This window comes from Sander lucioperca, chromosome 6, assembly GCF_008315115.2.
Source record: "Sander lucioperca isolate FBNREF2018 chromosome 6, SLUC_FBN_1.2, whole genome shotgun sequence".
Lineage (NCBI taxonomy): Eukaryota > Metazoa > Chordata > Actinopteri > Perciformes > Percidae > Sander > Sander lucioperca.
The window spans coordinates 37,052,176-37,073,546 of record NC_050178.1 but is presented as its reverse complement, the minus strand read 5'-3'; the positions used below and the strand labels follow the sequence as shown (position 1 = coordinate 37,073,546).

The window sequence follows — 21,371 nt, the reverse complement described above, 5'->3', positions numbered from 1 at the left end:
TACACTTTATAGGAATTTCATAAAATATAGAACGAAAGAATCTGAGTTAAAATATAAGAAATATAAAAGCAAATTCTCTGAAGAATTTTACGACGGATGAATCTAGTAATCACACGCACATTCCCCGCTTAAAGGTGGTGTTAGAAAATTAGTTGTTAGTAGAAGCACTAACAGACACCTCATATGCGATAGTTAGTTTTTTGTTGATGGAAACTTTCAATAGTGCACCGCTAAGGTCCAATATCATATTAAAAGAGCATAAACGAGCATAATGAGTCAAACTGAGTTCCTACACTGCAAGTCCGCGCTCCCTGTAGCTTCTAGGGACGCTCGTTTTAAAATCTGTGTGAGCAGACTGTCTGAGACACGGAGATTGCTGTTAACAGAACACGAGTCAACTGCCCGTGCTTGCCCACTTGTGTTGTGTTGGTTTTAAAACAAACGACCCTGCTGGAGGCAAGCTGCTTTTCATGACAAAGATGAATGAAGTAAAAACCCTTAACAGTAAAGCTTTGGTTTGTAGAAATGGCATTATTGTTGATTAAGCATGCAGTAAGGTTCAAGTGCTGCTGCTTTTCTTTACAGTAATGTTAATTTTGCTTGATGGCTTTAGTAACTTGACACTTTAGGGATCAAATGAAAAGATCATTAACAGGGAACATTTATAAGTATTTATAATTCGACACTCTTTGAATGATTTACTTGTTCAGTTTCAGATCAGTTTATGCCTTTGCATCTCTCTGTTCCAGTTTCAAAAAGTTAAGGAAGATAACTGGAGATGTGATAAAGATACCAGGTAATCCAATGAATCTCTCACACACACACACACACACACACACACACACACACACACACACACACACACACACACACACACACACACACCTCTAAATACCAGTAACTTAAATTGTTTTTTTCAGACAATGTTTTAGTGTGGTAACCCTAAATCATACACACTCCCACATACACATATCATTTGTTTATTCTACTTGCCTGTTTGATCAAAATAAAGCTTTTTGCCGTATTCACGTCAACAATTCATGAATGTCTTCTGTTCACGAATATCATCTTCCTAATTGATATTTAACCTTTGGCACTGAACAGATTGTATTTGCTTGCAAATATTGTTGAAGAAAGATGGTGGAGACCACATTTCCCCTATGCCGACAGACCATAGTGATATCCTGCCCACCAGTGAACGAGCTCATGGACCTCTGGCCTGGTCTCAAAATAGAGTCTGAGGTAATATGGATCAGCTCTCTCTTTTAAAGTGAAAATTGTGATTCTTACTCATTTGGCTGATATTTTTGCTTTATAAATGTGTGCTAGATTCTTCAAATTAGACTGTTTTTTTTAAGTGTTGTTGCTGTATTCTCCTCCTGCTGTTATTTCTATGCAGTTGTATGCAGAGTTCCAGCGGATTACAAATCAGAACCTGCCCAACACATGCTATGCTGAGCTTGACCGCCATCTTCCTCAACCGATGACCTTATTCAGACAGAAGGCATCAAAAACTGGGAAGACAGCAGATGCTCTGGCTAAAATAAAAATAAAAAAATCAATGATGAACAGGTAAATAGATTTTTACACATTTCATAGGTTGACCCAGTGGAACATTGAACAGGTTCAATGATTCAAATGAGCTTTGTGAATTTTGCAATTAGTCCACTTTATGTTTGCCATATTTCTGATTGCATTAAAGATGTGAACAGGTTAGAAAGTGGTAAACTACCACCAAGGTTGCAGACCCTCAAGAATGGCTTAATGATGTAGAAACACATCTGAAAAAAGGCTGCAGGGTAAAGCATTATAAAAGGCTAGTTCAAAGTTATCTCCTTTTGTCTAAATAATGCCTCAAAAAGTTACTGCACTACTTTGCAGGTGTTCATCTAATAGGCCCAAACTACACAATATGCCTTTGTTCTCATTAATATAATGCAAAAGTAATGCTAATGTTTTGTATGTTTTAATGTTTTTCTTAACCATTATGGGCTGCACAAGATGACCCACATTTCACTGTGCATTTGATACTGGTTATGTAAAACATTTACATTTTAGAGTTTTAAGTGAAAATGTTCTTAAACAGTCTATAGAATTTTTGAAATTTCACCCAAATTGCTGCCCTGTTGCCTTACTCAGGAATTAACCAGGAAGCCAAAAGCAGTGTTTTTTTTCTTTTATAGCTGTAGCAAACAATAATTTCATTTTGGTATTATTTATTATTGTTTTTGATTACTCTGATTATTTTCCTGACTATCTGATTAGTTGTCTGGTCAATATCAGAAATTTGTGATATATATTTATTTCCTAAGGCCTTAAAGCAACACGCCTACTTATTGGGGCTTATTCCCCGTATCCCCCAGAGTTCGATAAGTCCATACATACTCTTCTCATCTCCGTGCGTGTCGTAACTCTGTCTGATGCACCCACGCCTAGCTTAGCACAGATCCTGGAGGTAACCGGCTCCATCTATGCTCTTAATAAGTGACAAAATAACACCAACATGTTCCTATTTACATGTTGTGATTTGTATAGTCACAGCGTGTACGAATAACAAGGTCACATGAGACACAACCATCTTCTAACCGTATACATACTGGGAACTATATTCTCAGAAGGCAAAGCACTGCTACTTGGGTGGAGTGATTTGCTTGCAGAACTCCAGGCGAACTCTCTGCTCCTCACCACGGGGCTTCTCAGGTGCAAATCACTCCGCCCAAGTAGCAGAAGTAGCAGTGCTTCGCCCTTTCTGAGAATAGTTGTCAGTATGTATACGGTTAGAAGATGGCTGTTTCTCAGCAGCTAGCAGTGGGTGCGTCAGACACGCACGGAGATGAGAAGGGTATGTATGGACTTATCTAACTCTGGGGGATATGGGGAATAAGCTAAAGTCCCAATAAGTCAGTGTGTTCTTTTAAGTGACCAGGAACACATTTGGAAGGCTAGAAGTTTTTCTTCTTAAAAATCTCTCAAATGTATTTATTTATTTATTTATTTATATACAATTTATTTAAGTATATTTTAAAATTATTTTTTTATTCTATTTATTTTAATTTATAAATGTTTATTTATTGTTGTATTTAATTTTAAATTTAACTGTTCAAAAGCAGACTTTCATGACTTTTAGATATATTAAGTTAGGTAAACTTAATGTAAGTGAGGCAATCAGTTGCCACAAAATTTTTAAGTTTTGAGTCACATGTTTTTAAGTAAACAAACTCAACATATTTGACTAATGTGTACTTAAAACAATGACAACACCATAAGTATACTTCAACCAGCTCTCTCTTCTCTTCACCACCTGTCTTACCACTGGTTATTTTCCCTTACCTTGGAAAACAGCCATAATCACAATGCTCCATAAACCTGGAAAAGATCCTAAAAAACCCACCAGCTACAGACCCATCAGCCTTCTTAGTCACATTGGAAAACTTTTTGAACGCACCATCACTGCACGTCTCACACAACACACAGAAAACACGGGACTCCTGGGCATTCACCAAGCTGGCTTCCGCAAAAACAGATCCACCACCGACAACATCCTCAGGCTATCAGAAGCAATCACCCAAAGTTTCATTAAGAAAGAATTCACCCTAGCAGTTTCTTTTATATAGAAAAGGCTTTTGATAAAATGTGGCACAACGGACTACTCTACAAACTACAGGACAAAAAACTACAAATACCACTTCATTACATTACATGACATGTCATTTAGCTGACGCTTTTATCCAAAGCGACCTCCAATCAATTGCTTTCAACCCTGAAGGTGCAAACTCCAGACAACAAGTAGTAAGTGCAAGTACATTAGCTTTAAATAAGAAAAACTACAAAGAGCCATATGAAAGTGCAGCTTCAAGAAATATATATATCATTTTTATTATGTTTATTCGAGGTGTAGTCGGAAGAGATGTGTTTTTAGCCTTTGGCGGAAGATGCGTAGGCTTTCGGCCATCCTAATGTCAATAGGGAGCTCATTCCACCATTTAGGAGCCAGGACAGCAAACAGTTGGGATTTCGTTGAGTGATTAATTGACCCTCGCTGTGAGGGGGCAGCAAGCACTTCCCATCTACAACCTCATTTCAAGTTTCCTTCATAACCGGCAAATTACAATCAAGGTTTTCGACATCTTTCTCCACTTCTTTCACTCCTGAAGCCGGTGTCCCTCAAGGTGCATTACTCAGTCCCCTCCTTTTTCTCATCTATATTTCCGCCGTCTACTACGCCCAACCCACCAAAGGACATGTCTCAAAATTTGCTGATGACCTCTGTTACTGGACACACTCAAAATCAATCCCACTGGCTGCCAAAAAACTCCAGACATGCATCACTGAAATAGAAACCTGGTCCAACAAGTGGAGAACCAAACCTAACCCCACCAAAACCCAACTCATCATCTTCATCAAAAATAACCAACTCAAACCAATGATCCATCTCACCCTCCATAACACTCCCCTCACCCTGGTCAAAGAAGCAAAGTTTTTAGGAGTTACATTTCAAAGAAACATGTCATGGACCACCCACATCAATAACTTGGAAAAACAAGGAAACCAAAGACTTAACCACCTCAAAGCACTCAGCGGACACAAACACGGAGCATCACCAGAGATCATTCTCCAGGTCTACCAAGCATACATTCGATCCATTTTTGAATATGCAGCACCAGCCTGGACCACAGCCTCACAGAAACAATTCAACAGATTACAAATCATTCAAACTAAGGCAATACAAATGGCATACAGACTCCCACAGTACATCAGCACCCATTACATCCACAGATTGTCTGGTCTCAAACCTATCCAAGAGAGAAACATCACCCTCACAAAAAACTACATTCAGAGAGCCAATCACAACCCAGTAATGACGCTGCTAATTCAGGAAGCACAATGGGCCACCGGAACCCCCCTCTCCATAATCCTGCAAAACAAACCACCATAATCCCAATTCTAATTCTAATAACATTTTCACACTAACATAATTTCTTTGACCCCATTTACACTCTGTATACCTCATCTATTGTTCTTTTCATTGCTCCCTTCTATTTATTAAGATAATTTAATACTTTTTAACTCTCCAACCAATACATGAACAAATTGGGCTCCTCCTTCAGCTCCTCCCCTCACATGCTGTCTTTATAGATAGAAAAGGGCACAAGTTCTGAACTATCCCCCATGCACAAGACAAACTAACTAAAGTGATTTTGATCTTTAGGAGACATCGACAGCGATGGAGCTTCTTCCTCTTCTGTGTCTCTGCCTCCTGACTCACTCTGGAATCACGTCTGCTCAAACAGACGGTAAGAAAAGTGATCATTACACTGAGTTATGTATTTGCAAAAAACATTTTATTTTTTTTAAACGTCTGAAGCACCTGTAAACATGCAGAGGTCTGGAAACAGAACTTTAATAATGCTACTCAGCTGCTGTCACATCAAAATGTTTCCTAATATTTAGCACAGATAAAAAATATTGATAGTTTAGTAACTTTAGCTGTAGCGTCATTTCTGCTGCGGCTTTGTGCATTTCCCAGAAACTGTCCATCCACTGCCAACCATGGATGTATGCTGCCAACTGCCTGTAGCTTCTTTTTTTGATAAGCTAAAGTAGAAACCAAAATATGATAAGCAGTGATGGAAGAAGTATTCAGATCCTTTACTTAAGTAAAAGTACTATTACAATTGAGTGTTTATTATGGGATACTGCCCAATCTCCCCATGTTACTTCCTGCCAGCTCTCCACTTTCTGGTTTGAGGTTTGGTGTGAATTTTTAAATGTATTTATTAGACTAAGAACCCCATATTTAAATATTTCAACCAGAGAAAGTTACATGTTTTACTCCCCTTCGTCTCTCTCTCTCTCTCTCTCTCTCTCTCTCTGTGTAGTGTGTATACTTGCTGTATCTGATGAGGAGACAGTATGTGGTCAATAATAAGAGCTGTAATGCCAACAGGTTCATAGGATGTTTACTAGATCTGTTTCTTTGCAGAGCAGTGGTGTTAACCTACATTTATTTATTTGTCTGACCATTCAGGGGCAGAAGACAACATTGACATATTGTCACCTTATAAAAATAATAATGTTCTTAGTTTCTGTCCAGGAAGTGAAAGTCATGGTAGGAATCTTACTAGAAGAGAAAAGCACGTCTGTAACATTTCTAACATTTCATTTCTCTCAGCTCAACTCTGAAGTTCATACAATCACATTATTGAAAGGCCACAATCTGCAGAGAGAGAGAAAGGCCTATACCGAGTTGATGTTCAACATTATTTGGGAAAAAGAGAGCATTCAATGTTATTAATTTTTCATTGCATGCTTAAGACCAGTGTGATACGTAATAATTAGAAAAGATTTAAATATAAAGGTTATGTGCAAGATTGGCTGTCACCGTGGGTTACCCTCAGCTCAGACCACAGCAGACAGACAGTTTACAGGCCAACAGTATTTATTTTCTCTGACTGCTCACACTTAACACAACCTTAAAACTACAAACCGTGCGCCTGCGATGGCTGATTACTCTGCATGTAAACCTACTGATAAATACATCATTTTATCTTTCATGACCAGCAGTCATCACAGTCGAAGTAGGGACTGATGTAATGTTACCCTGCTCTCTCAGCACCAAGGAGAACATTGAGTCTAAACTCTTTGACTGGAGGAAAGTTGCTCAGAAAGATGATGGTGAGAAGGAGGTGTTCCTGTATGACTCAGGCATTCATTACAACAACGGTCTAGATGGTCAGAGTGAAGAGTTCAAAGGTCGAGTCTCTCATTTTCAAGATGCACTGAAACACGGCAACGCCTCCATAATCATCAGAAATACAAAGATATCTGATAATGGAGGCTACACCTGTTATTTTCCTCGTCTTCAGTCACCTCAAAAACTCAACATTAAGCTTGTTGTTGGTGAGTACTTTTATTATGTCTGCTCATTTTTTTAAACATTTAAATATGTCTGCAAGATAATACAATTTCTTTGTAACTGTTTTTCAAGTTGATAATACTTCCCAAGCACTAACTAATGTTCTGTTTAGCCTGTTCTCTTAGGGCTCATTTTGATCATGTATATTTCTGTCTCTTAATACTGAAACATTTTAATCTGTATAATACCAGGACGACGAAGAACATTTATTTATTTGTCTGACCATTCAGGGACAGAAGACAACATTGACATATTGTCACCTTATAAAAATAATAATGTTCTTAGTTTCTGTCCAGGAAGTGAAAGTCATGGTAGGAATCTTACTAGAAGAGAAAAGCACGTCTGTAACATTTCTAACTCAGCTCAACTCTGAAGTTCATACAATCACATTATTGAAAGGCCACAATCTGCAGAGAGAGAGAAAGGCCTATACCGAGATGATGTTCAACATTATCTGGGAAAAAGAGAGAGAGTTCAATGTTATTAATTTTTCATTGCATGCTTAAGACCAATGTGAAACGTAAGAATAAGAAAAATATACAGTATGTATAAAGGTTATAAAAAATAAAAATTAGAATACAGTATATCCTAAAAAAAACTAACTACAACGTAAGAATCAGAAAAAAGACGCCTCCATAATTATCAGAAATACAAAGCTATCTGACGGTGGAGAAAACACCTGTCATTTTCCTCGTCTTCAGCAACCTCAAACATTCTACATTGAGCTTGTTGTTGGTGAGTATTTTTATTAAACAGTTAAAGGAGTTTGCTCAATGAACAGGATATTAAAATGTCTTTTTAACTGTTTCTCAAGTTAATAATATTTCACAAGCACTAATGTTTTTGTTTTACCTTTTAGATCCTATCTTAAAAGACAGAAGAGGGGAAAATATCAGAGGTGAGTCCTGATTTTAATAACGTTACTCTCTACTTCTCACATGTATGTGATCACAGGCCTGATATGATTCAGACGTTAAATCTGTGGACCATACTGTTACATTTATAAGCAACGTATTTTACGTATGTGTAATATTTGTGTAATTATTTACCTAAATGTTTATTAAAAACAACTTATTTTTTCAGTCAGTGGCTAAAAATAGTATTAATTGTGCATTGGTCACGTTTTGTTCATCCATCCCAATGAAAAAACACAGTGCAAACTACATCCACTTAATTTCAATGTATTAGGTACACATAGCTAAGACCAAGCACTCAGGAATAAATCCTATGAAGGTTATAATAATCGGTTGTTATAGAAACCGTTTCAGAGAGGTGTTGATTCTTTATGGTTATTTTAGAAAACTGTAGTTTGGGGGTGCTGTTGAATCATAATGTGTTATTAATCTTAGGGCTGGGTGATAGGGAGAAAATCAGATATCACGATATTCTTGACCAAATACCTCGATATCGATATTGCGGCATATTCTAGGGTTGACAATTGGTGCTTTAACAAAACATCAGCACACTTAGATTTTAGATAAATAATCATCAGTAATGTGGACATAATGTCTAAGTGGGGAAAAGGTAAATAATAGAACAGCTAGAACAGTCTGGTAAGTTCAGAAAAGTACATCACTTTACTGTAATGCAGCCTTTAAAACCAGGAAAAGACAACACTTATGTCATATCACGATATTATGATATCAAAAATCTAAGACTAACACAATTCAGACCTATTGACACATTGGGTTAGCATAACTTTAAAGATTTTTATATTTTTGAAGAAAAACAAATCTCACAGAAGTAAAGAAGGGTTTTTTGTAGGGCTGTGTATTGGCAAGAATCTGGCGATACGATACGTATCACGATACATGGGTCACGATTCAATATATTGCAATATATTTCAATATTGTGCGTAAGGCGATATATTGGGATTTTTTTTAAGTATAATTTTAGAAAAACTAATATTTAAAAAGAGACATGATGTTCATAAAAGTCAAATAAGTTTACTTTAGGTAAACAATTCAGTACACAGAAAATCAAACTGCCAGTTTGGGATTATGGTTCACAGGTTCTTAGTGAGCTAATGTTTATATGCTAAAGTAGGCCAAAGTTCAGCCATAGCTATGTTGTTAGCTTCTAGCAAAAAGTCAGGCACTGCTAGGCACTGTTAGGCACTGTTAGGCACTGCTAGGCGAGGACACTAGTGGTGCATCTCAGCATAGCCATCTAGCGGTAGGGGGTTTAAACACAACATAAAACGGGAACCACTGTCTTACATGAATATTTTTGAGCATAAAAAAAAAAATCGATATTGCCTTTTTGAAAATCGGTACAGTATTGCAAAATAAAATATCACGATACTCAAGTGTATCGATTTTTTCTTACACCCCTAGTTTTTCACTGTATCTGTGCTTTGCCATGATACAAGTCAGAATCTAGCTCATATTGGAAGAAGTTAAAGGTGTTTTAAATATCATGCCCTCTCAGACGTTGCTGCCTGGAATGTGTCATTGAGGCTCCCGATATTACATGTTTAATACTATAACTGTCCATTTTAATCTATTGTTTCTATTATGTTCACCGGTGCAGCTCCAAAACCATCTGTCACAATACGTAAAACTGAGGATGGAGTGCTGCTGCAGTGTAAAGTTCATGGCACTCCAAAACCTAAAGTAGAGTGGCAGGACATTGCTGGAACCATCCTTACTGCTGAGGAGCTCCAGGTCTCAGAAAGAGAAGGCCGTTTCTACATCACTCTCACCGCTGCTGTGACCAGGGCTCACTTCTATCGCTGTGTAGCAACACAGAAGACAATCAAACATCAGATTTCTACATGGATTTATGTCAAGGGTGAGATTTGTACTAGTTGTATTTTCATATTCATATAATTGTACCTATATGTTATTCTTTTTTTTCTTTAAATGAATGTGTCTTCAAACTGAACATAAAGGAAATGGAGATGAAGAAATCTGCTGAAGTTGGAAATGTTTCAAACTGAGTGAAAACTTCCCACTGAAACTCCACTTCATTAATCTCCAGATATAAGAGCAAGAAGGAGTTTGTAGTTCAGTACTGTTACATATTAACACACACAGTCGGTTCTAGGGCTGCAACTAACGATTATTTTCATAGTCGATTAATCTGTTGATTATTTTCTCGATTAATGGATTAGTTGTTTGGTCTTTAAAGCAGCCATATTATGCTCATTTTCAGGTTCATAATTGTATTTTAATGTTGTACCAGAATAGGTTTACATGGTTTAATTTTCAAAAAACACCATATTGTTGTTGTACTGCACCGCTCTCTCTCACTGCTGCAGATCCTCTTTTCAGCTGGTCTCTGTTTTAGCTACAGAGTGAGACCTCTTTTCTTCTTCTTCTTCTGTACTATCTTTGATTGCACTGCACATGCCCAGTAGCTCAGATGTAGATCATGTCAGCTAGCTAGCTCCATAGACAGTAAAAGAAAGGCTGTTTCTACAACTTCGGTCAGTTACAAGGCAGGATTAGCTGGGAGACTTCTAAATGAGGGCGCACATGGAAGTAGTTCTGTTGTAGATTATGGTGAACTTTTGTGTGTTGTAGCAGTGCTTTGCTATTGAGAACGAGGTAGCATGCTAGTGTTAGCATGCTAGCGTTAGCATGCTAGCGTTAACATTAGCGTTAGCATGCTAACGCTACGAGCTAATGGTTGCGGTTAGCCTGCTCGTTTCGGCTTGTGACGTCACAAGCCGTGCCGATTTTGACCAGCTCACCCAGAGACTGAAGGCAGGACACATTCAGAAACCGTATCTCACTCTAAACACCATGGATGGATTTATTTCAAAGTTTGTATGTGTGTGGAAGCACCAGAGACACAACAGAACACCCCAAATCCCAGAAAAAGTGATTTTTTCATAATATGGGCACTTTAAAATGTCAAATGGTGAAAAGTGTAGATCAGTGTTTACCCAAAATGCCAAAGATGACGTCCTCAAATGTCTCTTTTTGTCCACAACTCAGAGATATTCAGTTTACTGTCACAGAGGAGAGAAGAAACTAGAAAATATTCACATTTAACAAGCTGGAATCAAATCATTTTTACTTTTGTCTTAAAAAATTACTCAAACCGACTAATCGACTATCAAAATAGTTAGCGATTAATTTAAATCTGAATTAATCTAGTTGGTTTGTACATTCCTAGTTGGCTCTAGCTTATTTCTGTGTTTTCAGTATTCTGTGCTGAATAAAACACAAACTTTAGAAACATTCAACAGTCAAATTCACAGATTAAATAGAGACAAAACTTGACTTTGTCGTCAGTCTGAATTCACCTTTTAGGAGCCCGTACATCATCAGTTGTTCTCTTTGTGACTTTCTAATACTATGATTATACACTGATACTAAATGTGCTGTACATGATACACCGTCACATTAACAGCGTTACATTTACTGTTTGTTAACATGTTTCAGAGAAGGATTTCAGGGACAGAAATGATGAACATTGAGAAGTGTTGTACAGCGTCAGAGTAACACTTATACTATCAAAACACAAGTTATTCCATATTATACTACAGAGAAAATAATACCCAGATATTGTTTACTTCACTTCATCACTGTAGAGACTGAAGGTCAGCTCTGATTCTGAGACTCTTTTCTCTACAGTTAGTTTCTTCTTTCCAGTTGAGATGAAAACATGCAGAAAACAAAGTCTGTAGTGTTTTCTGCTCTAAATCCCAAAATACTTTGGGAATGAAAAGGTTTCTGATTCTTACATACAGCTGAGATCGTTGTTAGAAATATTAACACAAACTAACTACTACATGTAACTGTGGAGTAGCTGATTGTTCTCTTCAGAAAACACAACATAAGACCTGTTAAATACAGTTAAGTTATATAATGTTACACTTAATGGCCCAGTTATGTCTGTTAGTCAGCATATTTCCCTCTCACTCAACTGTTGATCTGTATGAGCTGTAATCAGATTAATAAGAGAGTGATTTGTTAATTATTGTCACACATGAATCACAAACAGAGTAACAGAGTAATGACAATCAAAATCATCAATAATTAAAACCATATCTACATCTTTAATACTTTATTTCAAACTAGAAACTAAACTCAAACTAAAACCAGGGACCAAACTGTAACTCTAAATATCTCCAGTGATGGTTCCTGGTAATAATTTGATACCATGGAGGTAAATAAAGTTTTTACTAGACAAAGTAAACTTGTTATCAGGACTTGTTGCTCTGCAGTGAGGGTCCCAGATGATAAACATGTTCTTTACACTTCATTCACTGCAGCAGAGTGTTGGTTCATTAAAAGAAGAACTAAGTGAAAACACAGCATTAGGTTTTAGACTCAAAGTGAAAATGAAGATGAAAACAACAATTAAACTTTCCTCATTCTGGTTTCTAACTCTGGTCAGTAATCCTCCTCTTCTGTCTGAGTCTGAAACCAGACTGATTCATTCAATTACAGAAGTAACATCTTTATCCCCATATTTTGATTTGATTTTAACATGTACCTTTATTTTTGTAATCAGTTTACGTTTTTATAGTTGCATGAAATAAATATAAGCTCTGCAAAAATATGTACATTATGTATGTGTCAAAAAAAAATGTAATTCATGTTTTTATCTTTCATCAGTGTACAGCTCTGGACCGCAGACACATCCTTCAGGTATGTTATCTCTACAGTCATGCCACTCATAGAAAGACACTAACATCTGCTATTCATGTAAATCATACTTGTAGTTTTTTGTGAACATATTCAACTGACTTAATCGACAAACTTGCGCAGGATTCAGCAGCTGGGTCCAGGGGCCTCATGTATAAACGTTGCGTTCGCTGGTTTTCCCACACACGGTGGGATTTATGAAAATTAACTTGACGTGAGAATGTGCGGGCTGTCACGCAAAGTCTTGTCTGGCTCTGTAACGTGCGCAGTCTTTTATACATGAGGCCCCAGGCACGTGGGAACCTATTTTTGACAAAGAGGTGTTGAATAATAAAATAATGGATGTCTGACGATTTCTCCCCCCAAGAAATGTTTTGGATTTTGACATGATATATGCAATGAAAACAATCATACTTACAGGCATTGCCCTCACAGGGAACGGAATTATCTTTAAAGCAACTTATTCTTTTTGCAGAATAACCAAAGTTTCAGGAGACAGTGCGTGTAAACCGTAGTTCGTTTCCACACGTGAACAGGAAGTAAGCTGAACATATTCCCATATTTCAGGGTAATTACCAATTGTGCCCAGAAGATGGAACTCTAACACAACAAATGACACAACAAACGGCTCATCATTCATGCTCATCAGCTTATGCTGATCATTCATGTCTACTAAGACCATGACAAATACAACTGTTAGAGCCAGGTATAGTTCTATTATTTTGAAAGGACATTTTTGGTCATCAAGGCACCTGGTGGGGGCGGAGGAAGCAAAGTAATATTAGCTGTTCACCTGTTCTGGTTTTGTGACTAAGAGAGGGGGTGAAAGGGGGAAGTCTCATTTTTGCTGACTGCTGTTTTCACGTTGGTTTTTTGCCTTTCTATGCTGTTTATGACTTTGGACACAATTTCGTATACCAGTAACACAATTATGGGATGTATTGGAAGCAGAACCTTGTTTGTGTTAGTGCAAAATAAATCTGTAGCCTAATCGTGAACGGAAAGCGTGTCTGGCAAGTTATTCCCCTGCTCAGCCTCTCGGCGGATAAGATCAAGTCAAAGATTGCCGCCTACAACAACTGTCTTGATCTTCATCATTTTGACAGCTCACCAGCCTCACGGTCACTTCATCTGCTGTCTTTATTTACTTACATTAATCAAATTCTTCATTGGTTTGTTAAGGTTAAATAGTCGGTCTCAATATTGTGTTGTAAATAAAATAATAGCCCATTAGGCCTACCTGCTCATGGATGCTGCATTTCTATTACATTACATATTATAGCGTCTGATTGCTTAGTTCAGCTACATGTGAGTTAGAAACAAGGAAGTGTTTTTTTTTAAACTATTTAGAACCATTCAGTACATAACTCTAACTAACTTCTCATAGGAATACTGATTTTGCATTTCTCAAAAATACAAAAATATTAAAAGCGGCAAGGCTCTATTGACAATACATTAAGGTACATACCGCAATCATTACATACATGCCCTGAACCGTGACTAGCGGACCGAATGGTTCCGTTAGAAACAAAAAAAAAATTCTGAGTCGATTACAGTTGTGAGCAATTACATGTATACTTGTGCTGGTGTGTCTTCGTCAGTCTGCAACTACACCATCAAACGTTGGATTTGATTTCACTGTGCTTTACGCTGGGTTTTCACAGGCAGCTTCAATAACTATCGGCCTGCAGCTCAGTCTGGAAACCTGTACGTTTATCTGTCCTGCTTCCGTTCACAATTTTGCAGGAACCAATCACACTCTACCTGGCTGTTGGCGGGTTTAACACTGTGACGATAGAGAAGCGACCAAGCAGCTTTTTGTTTACATTCAATGAGCTGGCCACTGAAGCGCAGCACTCCATGGTAGCAACCCGTTGATGCCGGTGTCACCAGGGCTGGACTGGCCATCTGGCATACCGGGCATTTTCCCAGTGGGCCGACGCACTTTTGGGCCGAATAGCCGATATAAATAGGCCTTTTTTTAAATTTATTTATTTATTTATTTTTTTGGCCGCGCCGGCCCATAAAGAACGCACAGCATCCCATTGGTTCATTTTCTTTATTGGCACTGGCCTGACCCAATCAAATCCAGGAACCCCGTTCCCACTCTGGGCCGCAAATTTACGAATCCCACTATGGCCACGCCTCCCGGCCCTGAGACACAAGCTGTAGTTATGCTGCAAGTTTAGCATCCACGTTAAAATGGACAAACGACCACCAAAGCACCAGGGAGGTGCAGAGAAATTACGGGAGAAAAAGATTAAGAATCTACAGGCGATGGGAGTGAGAGAGGAAAAGATTGAAGAGAGAGTAGATGACAATGTGGTACGGAGTAGGCAAATTAACAGGGAATCTCAGGGAGTGTGTGTGTGTGTGTGTGTGTGTGTGTGTGTGTGTGTGTGTGTGTGTGTGTGTGTGTGTCGCGTCATAACGACAACACCTAACTGCTTAAGCTTACATTGAAAATGCTAGCGGTTAGCTTGTTGGGTAGCTGAAAAGTCTGTGTGATCTATAAAATCAGTGTTGATACAAGCATCAGTGTTCCTTGAATTGCTTAATTAGCTTCTCTTGTATTGGTGCTCTTCTCCAGGGTATATACTACTCTCAGCTTTATTGTAGCGTTTGGGAAGGGTTATGGTTATTGTATTTAGCAGACACTTTTTACAATAGTTAAAATTAACAGTAAACTGTTTTTAAAGTTGCCGAGCCAATATTAAGGAAAATAGTAATAACAATGATGGCAATACAATATCAAATATCAATAATAAAAATACCATAAATATACAAATCATAACTGTAAGAATGAATGAATTATTTAAGGCTAAGATCAACAGATACGTCTTGGGACCCCTCTTGAAGGATCCAAAATGATCACATGAACGCAGAACACTAGGCAACTCATATCATAGAATGCACGCATATTTTAAGAGGACTGTCTGCAGGGAATGTGTCTGACCAATCACGGTGGGTGTGGGCCGCCTGGGCCAAAAATGCCAGGGCCAATTTTTTGTCCCAGTCCGGCCCTGGCTGTCGCTGCTACGTCACCCGGATCGTTGGTCTGATTGGTTGAAGGATTATCCAATCGCGTACAGTCATTTGAACTATGCCCGTTGATCACTCCTCTTGTGCAGAGAAAATACAGAGCAGACTCCCCAGACCAATGCTCAATCTTGAATCTTAAAAGATTGAGCTTGGTCTGGTGATAGCCAGACTAAAGACTCCTCACACCAGCGCACAAATTCATTAATGAGTGGACCGGGGCTGGTCTCGTTGTCACGAAGCAGACTAACAACAACAGAGTCATCTGCATACTTGATAATGGTTCTGTTGTCATATTTGCTCTGACACATATCTGTGAGAAGAATGAATAACAAAGTTGACAACACACACCCTTGTGGGGAACCTGTGGAGGAACACTTTCAGTCGGACAAAATACCTTTGACCCTAGTCTCGCTTTGCCAGACCTTCCTCCACAACGCTGCAGAGGAGGGTCTGGCTAGTCCACACAGTATTACAGGATAAGAGAAAAACAACCTCTGGTTATTGGCATTTCTTTAAACCAATTACAATCGTCTTTGGCGGCACTAAGCGCTGCACGGAGCCCCGGTGCTGCTGCAAAATAGCCTCGGGAAGGAACTTGTTTTGGTGGAACGTGTACGTTCAAAAGTTGTTTTAGTCAGACAACAGAAAACTCAGATTGGACAGATAGTCTAGCTAGCTGTCTGGATTTACCCTGCAGAGATCTGAGGAGCAGTTAACCATAGTCCTCAGAAATCCACCGGAGTTTAAAATTCCAACACAAAGGAAGCATTGGGTAACGGAAATCCGGTCAGAAAACAAAGGACATACGGTGGAATCCCAGAAGTGGAAGGTCGGGGCTATAGACTACATAGACCCTAACAGTGGCGTAGGCAGAAATAGTATTTTGGGGCGGGCCAGTACAAAAGTGAGTGGGCCATTTTCAAAAAGACGTAGAATTAGCGAAAAGGAAAAACTGAAAAAAACGGCAACAATTTTACCTTCCAACATATACTGCATTACAACAGCAATAGCAGTATTGTCTACAACATGCTCAACCACCAAAGCTCAATCTAAAAGGTTTGTACACAACATTCGACAAGTTGCAAATATATTTGCACTGGCAGAACCAGCAGCATTGGCTCTGCACAGCACTGTTATAAAATTTACCATTTTATTGCACAAAGTGGCAACTAAACATGAACCCAAACAGCAGAGAAGGCTTTTACATACTGCATGACACAGAATAGCCTAGATCAGACAGAAATCACACATGTAACATATCCTTTGTGCATTCATAACAGCATTGTTGCTTCAGGACTTTGGTCAGATCATGAGCAGCAAATGAGCTACCAGCAGTAAAAGAAAATCAAATAATGAAAACTTCCAGCCAAGCATTGTTTAAATTATGAAAGATATAATGAAAAGTGTCCAGTAAAGCGCCAAATCTTACACAGTGTATGGAGTCCACGGCAGTGACAGGATCAAAGAAAACTAAAAACTATGTCACTCACAGATAAGTTATCTTCTTATTTAATGTGGGCAAAACACAAACACGTTTCAGCTAGAAGCCATCATCAGTGTTTACGATTTCTTACTAAATAGGAAGGTTACTAGGTTACTAAAATAATAACGCAAGAAGCATGAAACACGTTTTACTTAATGTTACCTCTGTGAGGGCCTCCTCTCTCTCTGATTGGCTGTCAGCTCCGCTGGGGAAATGTCTGCACATGCTGCAGAAGAGATCGGTCTTATTTACACTGGATTCCATCCAAGAAAACGGTCCATACCACTTTAAAGAGAAGCCATTGTTGTCGCGGTAACTTTTAACAGTACATTGCTTAACATATCCATGGTACATTGCCTAAAAAGCCAGCTAGCTAACGTTAGCTGCTGAAGGCAGCCCGGAGAGTCTGCCTGTTGTTACCATAGTGACCACCTATGTTCCAAGGCTTCCTAATTGTTTGATCCTTATTCTATGGGTTTAAACAGTTTTGTTTTAATCAGAAGAGAAGACACATTAAACACACACAACTAGTTCTGTTACTATTTTTTTTTTTTTTTACATACATATTTTTCATAACAAAATGTATTTTGATCAAACTTGGCTGGACGGGCCAGTGAGTAAAGTGGGCGGGCCAGTGCCGCCCTGGCCGTAATGGGCCTACGCGCCTGCTGAGAGGTATGGTGGGGGGGGATTTAGAATAGAATGATGTAATTTATACGGTGGGCCACCGGAGGGGAGTTATGTGGTCCGTTGATCTTGTGTGGGTACCACTTTTAGTGTTTGAAAGATAGTAATAAAAATAATAATAATATATTTTGAGCATATCACACTCTTCATTTTCTGTGTTCTGGTGAATTTTTTCAGCAACAATATAGTGCTTTTTCTGCCTCAAGTTATGATCCAAATGTCCTTATTTATGTAATGGAAATTATGATTTTAGGTTTTTGGGGGGTTGCACTGGCCAGTGTTGATTATTGGAGAGGCTGTAACCCCCCCACCCCCCCTGTAAATTACGCCTAAAAAAAAAAAAAAACGCCATTCATCCCACCTCTGGTTTTATCTGCAGATTTTCAGGTTTCAGGACCATTCCAACCTTCAGTTGTTCTCTTTGTGTAGACTGTGATATCCAATCTGCTGGATATGATCTGTGTTACATTCTGAGTCTTAGAGTAACTTGTTGTCTTCTGTTTCAGGGCTCTCCACTGGAGTGATTGTTGGCTTAGTTCTTCTTCTCCTTCTTCTTCTTCTTGCTGCTGCTGTTCTAGCTGTGCTGGTATACAAGGGTGACATCACATTAAATTGTAATAAAGGTAAGTTCAAATAATGAACTGTATCAACATATTCACGATGAGCAGACAACACAACAGATTATTTATATGAATCTCATGTTCAGAGTCTTTACAGTTGTTTTATCTTCAGTCATTAATCATTGTGTTGGTATTTACACCAGAGTAGGATCAAGTCAGTTGGATATTCTTTAATAAAACTGTTATAGGATGTTATAATGTAGTGGAGATCTTTTTATTCTTAATTTATTCTTAAATTATTTATTATATTTGATGTAGGGTATGTAAATAATATCATACACTACAAGCTTTAAACAGTTAAAATATGTTGGTTGTGTTTAAAAAATATGCAGAAATAATTATGGCGGAGAAATTAGACTACAAACTAAACTTCATGTAAAACTGCCTTAATAATTACTAACTGATGACTCTGCATGTAAACATATTGATTAATATATGTGTTTGTCTTCCATGACTAACAGTCATCACAGTGGAAGAAGGCAGTGATGTTACTTTACCCTGTTCACTCAGCACCAAGGAGGACCTTCGGTTAGAAGTGTTCATCTGGCAGAAAACTGATAGTCTTCAGAAGGTGTTCCTGTATTATAAGGTCATCTTTACAGTGATAAACTTGGAGGTCAGAATGAGCAGTTCAAAGGTCGAGTCTCACATTTTCCAGATGAACTGGAACAAGGCAACGCCTCCATAATCATCACAAATACAACGAGGGATGACAGTGGAGAATACACCTGTATGGTTTCATCAATTCAGAAAAAAGAAAAGAAAAAGAAACCTAAAAAATTATACTTTAAGCTTGTTGTTGGTGAGTACTTTGATGAAAGAGTTAAAGATGTCCTCTCATTTAAGGACTGGAGCCTGGTCTCCACCTTGTTATCTAGCTGCTGCATCTGAATAAACATGATGAAAACTTTGAACTCATCGATGGTGTCAGTTTCACATTTCTTAATGAAATATCAGCAGTCTGTAGTAGATTAAATCTGAGTGTGAACACTGCCTGATGTTACTGAGAGATGCATCTGCATTTTGGTTTTGGTTTTGAAAGCCAAAAAGTTAACTTTACATTTGAACTCGTGACCTCTAGTTTTACAGCCATATGTGTGAAGCCGAGAGTGAAAAGATGGGACTGCTTAAATTCATACGACAGGATGTTATAATGTACTCAAGATCATTTTATTATTCTCTTCTTAAAATTATCATCAATAATCATGCAGCGACACACACAAAGCGGTAGGTGTCTCTAAGTGTACCTGCTATTCTGGTTCATGTTTGTGTATTAACATTAACTTTATTTCCAAGCAGAAAGAAATACGTAATACATAATACTTTTCTTTCTTTTTTTACTTTTTGGAGGGGGCATATCTGTGTAGATCAGCCACCAAATAAGTGATGTGTTAGTAGTTTGTGCAGCCTGAAGATGATCAAGAAAGTTGAATTAATTTTCTTTAATATTGTTTTGTCTTTTTTCCTGCAGGTTCAACTCAGAAGAAGGAACGTCATCCATTAATGATGGAAGAAAGGCTTTGATAAAGTCTGTGTTGCTGGAAACATTTATTTTGTCTTCAGTTATTTTATGCTTGTGTTATATCACAATGTATAGGCTCATTGATTTAGTCTTGCAGTTCTAGTTGATTGTGTAACTGTGTGTAAGACTTGTACAGTATTCCTGTTCCAGAGGTGTGTAGAGCAGAGAGGACCAGGTCAACATGATGATGCTCTTATTGTTATGGTTTGGGATTGTGCCTTGTATTTTGGTTCTATTTCTGTCTTGTTTGTGTTGTGTATTCCGGTTTGTTTCCTGTTTTATTGTGAAAGTCTGGTTTTCTGTCTTGTCTCGTCTAGTTCTACTTCCTGTGTTTTCCCGCCTTGTCTGATTGTCCTGTCCAGCCCTGATGTGTTTCACCTGCTGTATCTCCTGTCCATCATTTGTTCATTACCTCATGTATTTAACCTCTGTGTTCCCATTGTCTCGGGTCAGATTGTTTTGTTCCTGCCTGTGTTATGCCCGTCAGTTGGTGCGTGTTATCGCCTGTTGCCGTTGCTTTTGATTTCTCCCTGTGTGACTTCGTGAGTTTTCCCGTCTCTGTACTGCCATTTTTAGTTGGATTAAATCCTGAAGTTCAAACCTTCTCCTGCCTGCCTGCCTCTCCCTGCATTTGGGTCCTCTATCTACCGCTACTCACCACACTTATAAGTCTTGTATTTTTGTATTCAGACATAATTACGTTTGCTGTGATGATGTGAAGTGTGAAATGTTGTGTAAAAAAGGTTACTTCATTTAATTTTTTTTGTTATTTTATGTTGTGTTTTATTACAGTTGTTTGCTCTTTAGACAATCATTTCTTGCTTGTGTATTTAGAAGAATAGTAAAGGCTGAGATGTGGTATTGATCTTTTTATCTAACTCAGTGAGAAAGTGAATAAAGTGCCCTGGTGGCTCAACAGGTAGACCTGGTACTTTAGGCTGAGTCCTCACCACAGTGACTATGGTTTGAGTCCACCACAGGGCCCTTTGCTGCATGTCATCTCCTGTCTTTCCTGACTGTCTCTATCACTATCTTTTAGAAGCAGATACGCTGAAGAAAAAAGTATTTAGAAAAAAGCCTCTCTGTACTTGTGTTCTTGAACTATTTATGTTAGTTGATAATAAAGTGCCTTTTATCATTTAAATTTAAATGTATTCAAATTATACTATTCAAAATCTTTAAAACGTCAATATTGACATTATTCTTTGCTGTGTGACTGTTTTTAGCTGAAATTTGCATAAAAAGTGATTTTCCTTTACTAGTCCTCACCTGAAACACATAGACTACACTTTGAACACACTGCACTGTTTACATCTTTTTAATAAACTTCCATTTAGATATACATATACATGCTACTAAGTTACTAAAAATAAAGTGCAGTCCTGGCTGAACCGAGACCTACATACTAAACTAAAATAATTTTTTACCAAAAATATATTTACAATGTTTATACAGTTAACTATTTGCATATTTGTGTTCATACAGTTATAATTAACAT

The 21,371-nt window shown here is 38.0% G+C and overlaps 1 protein-coding gene across 1 annotated transcript in view; it reads left to right on the top strand.

Moving 5' to 3' along the window:
• The window catches only part of LOC116036192 (butyrophilin subfamily 2 member A2-like), a 125,458-nt gene extending 104,384 nt beyond the window's left edge, over positions 1-21,074 (top strand). Inside the window, exons 2-9 of the mRNA XM_036001912.1 lie at positions 5,210-5,294; positions 6,614-6,900; positions 7,776-7,814; positions 9,449-9,709; positions 12,490-12,522; positions 18,238-18,354; positions 18,813-19,153; positions 19,823-21,074. Of these exons, the coding sequence (XP_035857805.1) occupies positions 5,210-5,294; positions 6,614-6,900; positions 7,776-7,814; positions 9,449-9,709; positions 12,490-12,522; positions 18,238-18,354; positions 18,813-19,039 (1,049 nt within the window). The 3' untranslated portion in view covers positions 19,040-19,153; positions 19,823-21,074. The remainder of the gene's footprint in view (positions 1-5,209; positions 5,295-6,613; positions 6,901-7,775; positions 7,815-9,448; positions 9,710-12,489; positions 12,523-18,237; positions 18,355-18,812; positions 19,154-19,822) is intronic.
• The last annotated feature ends 297 nt before the right edge of the window (positions 21,075-21,371 follow it).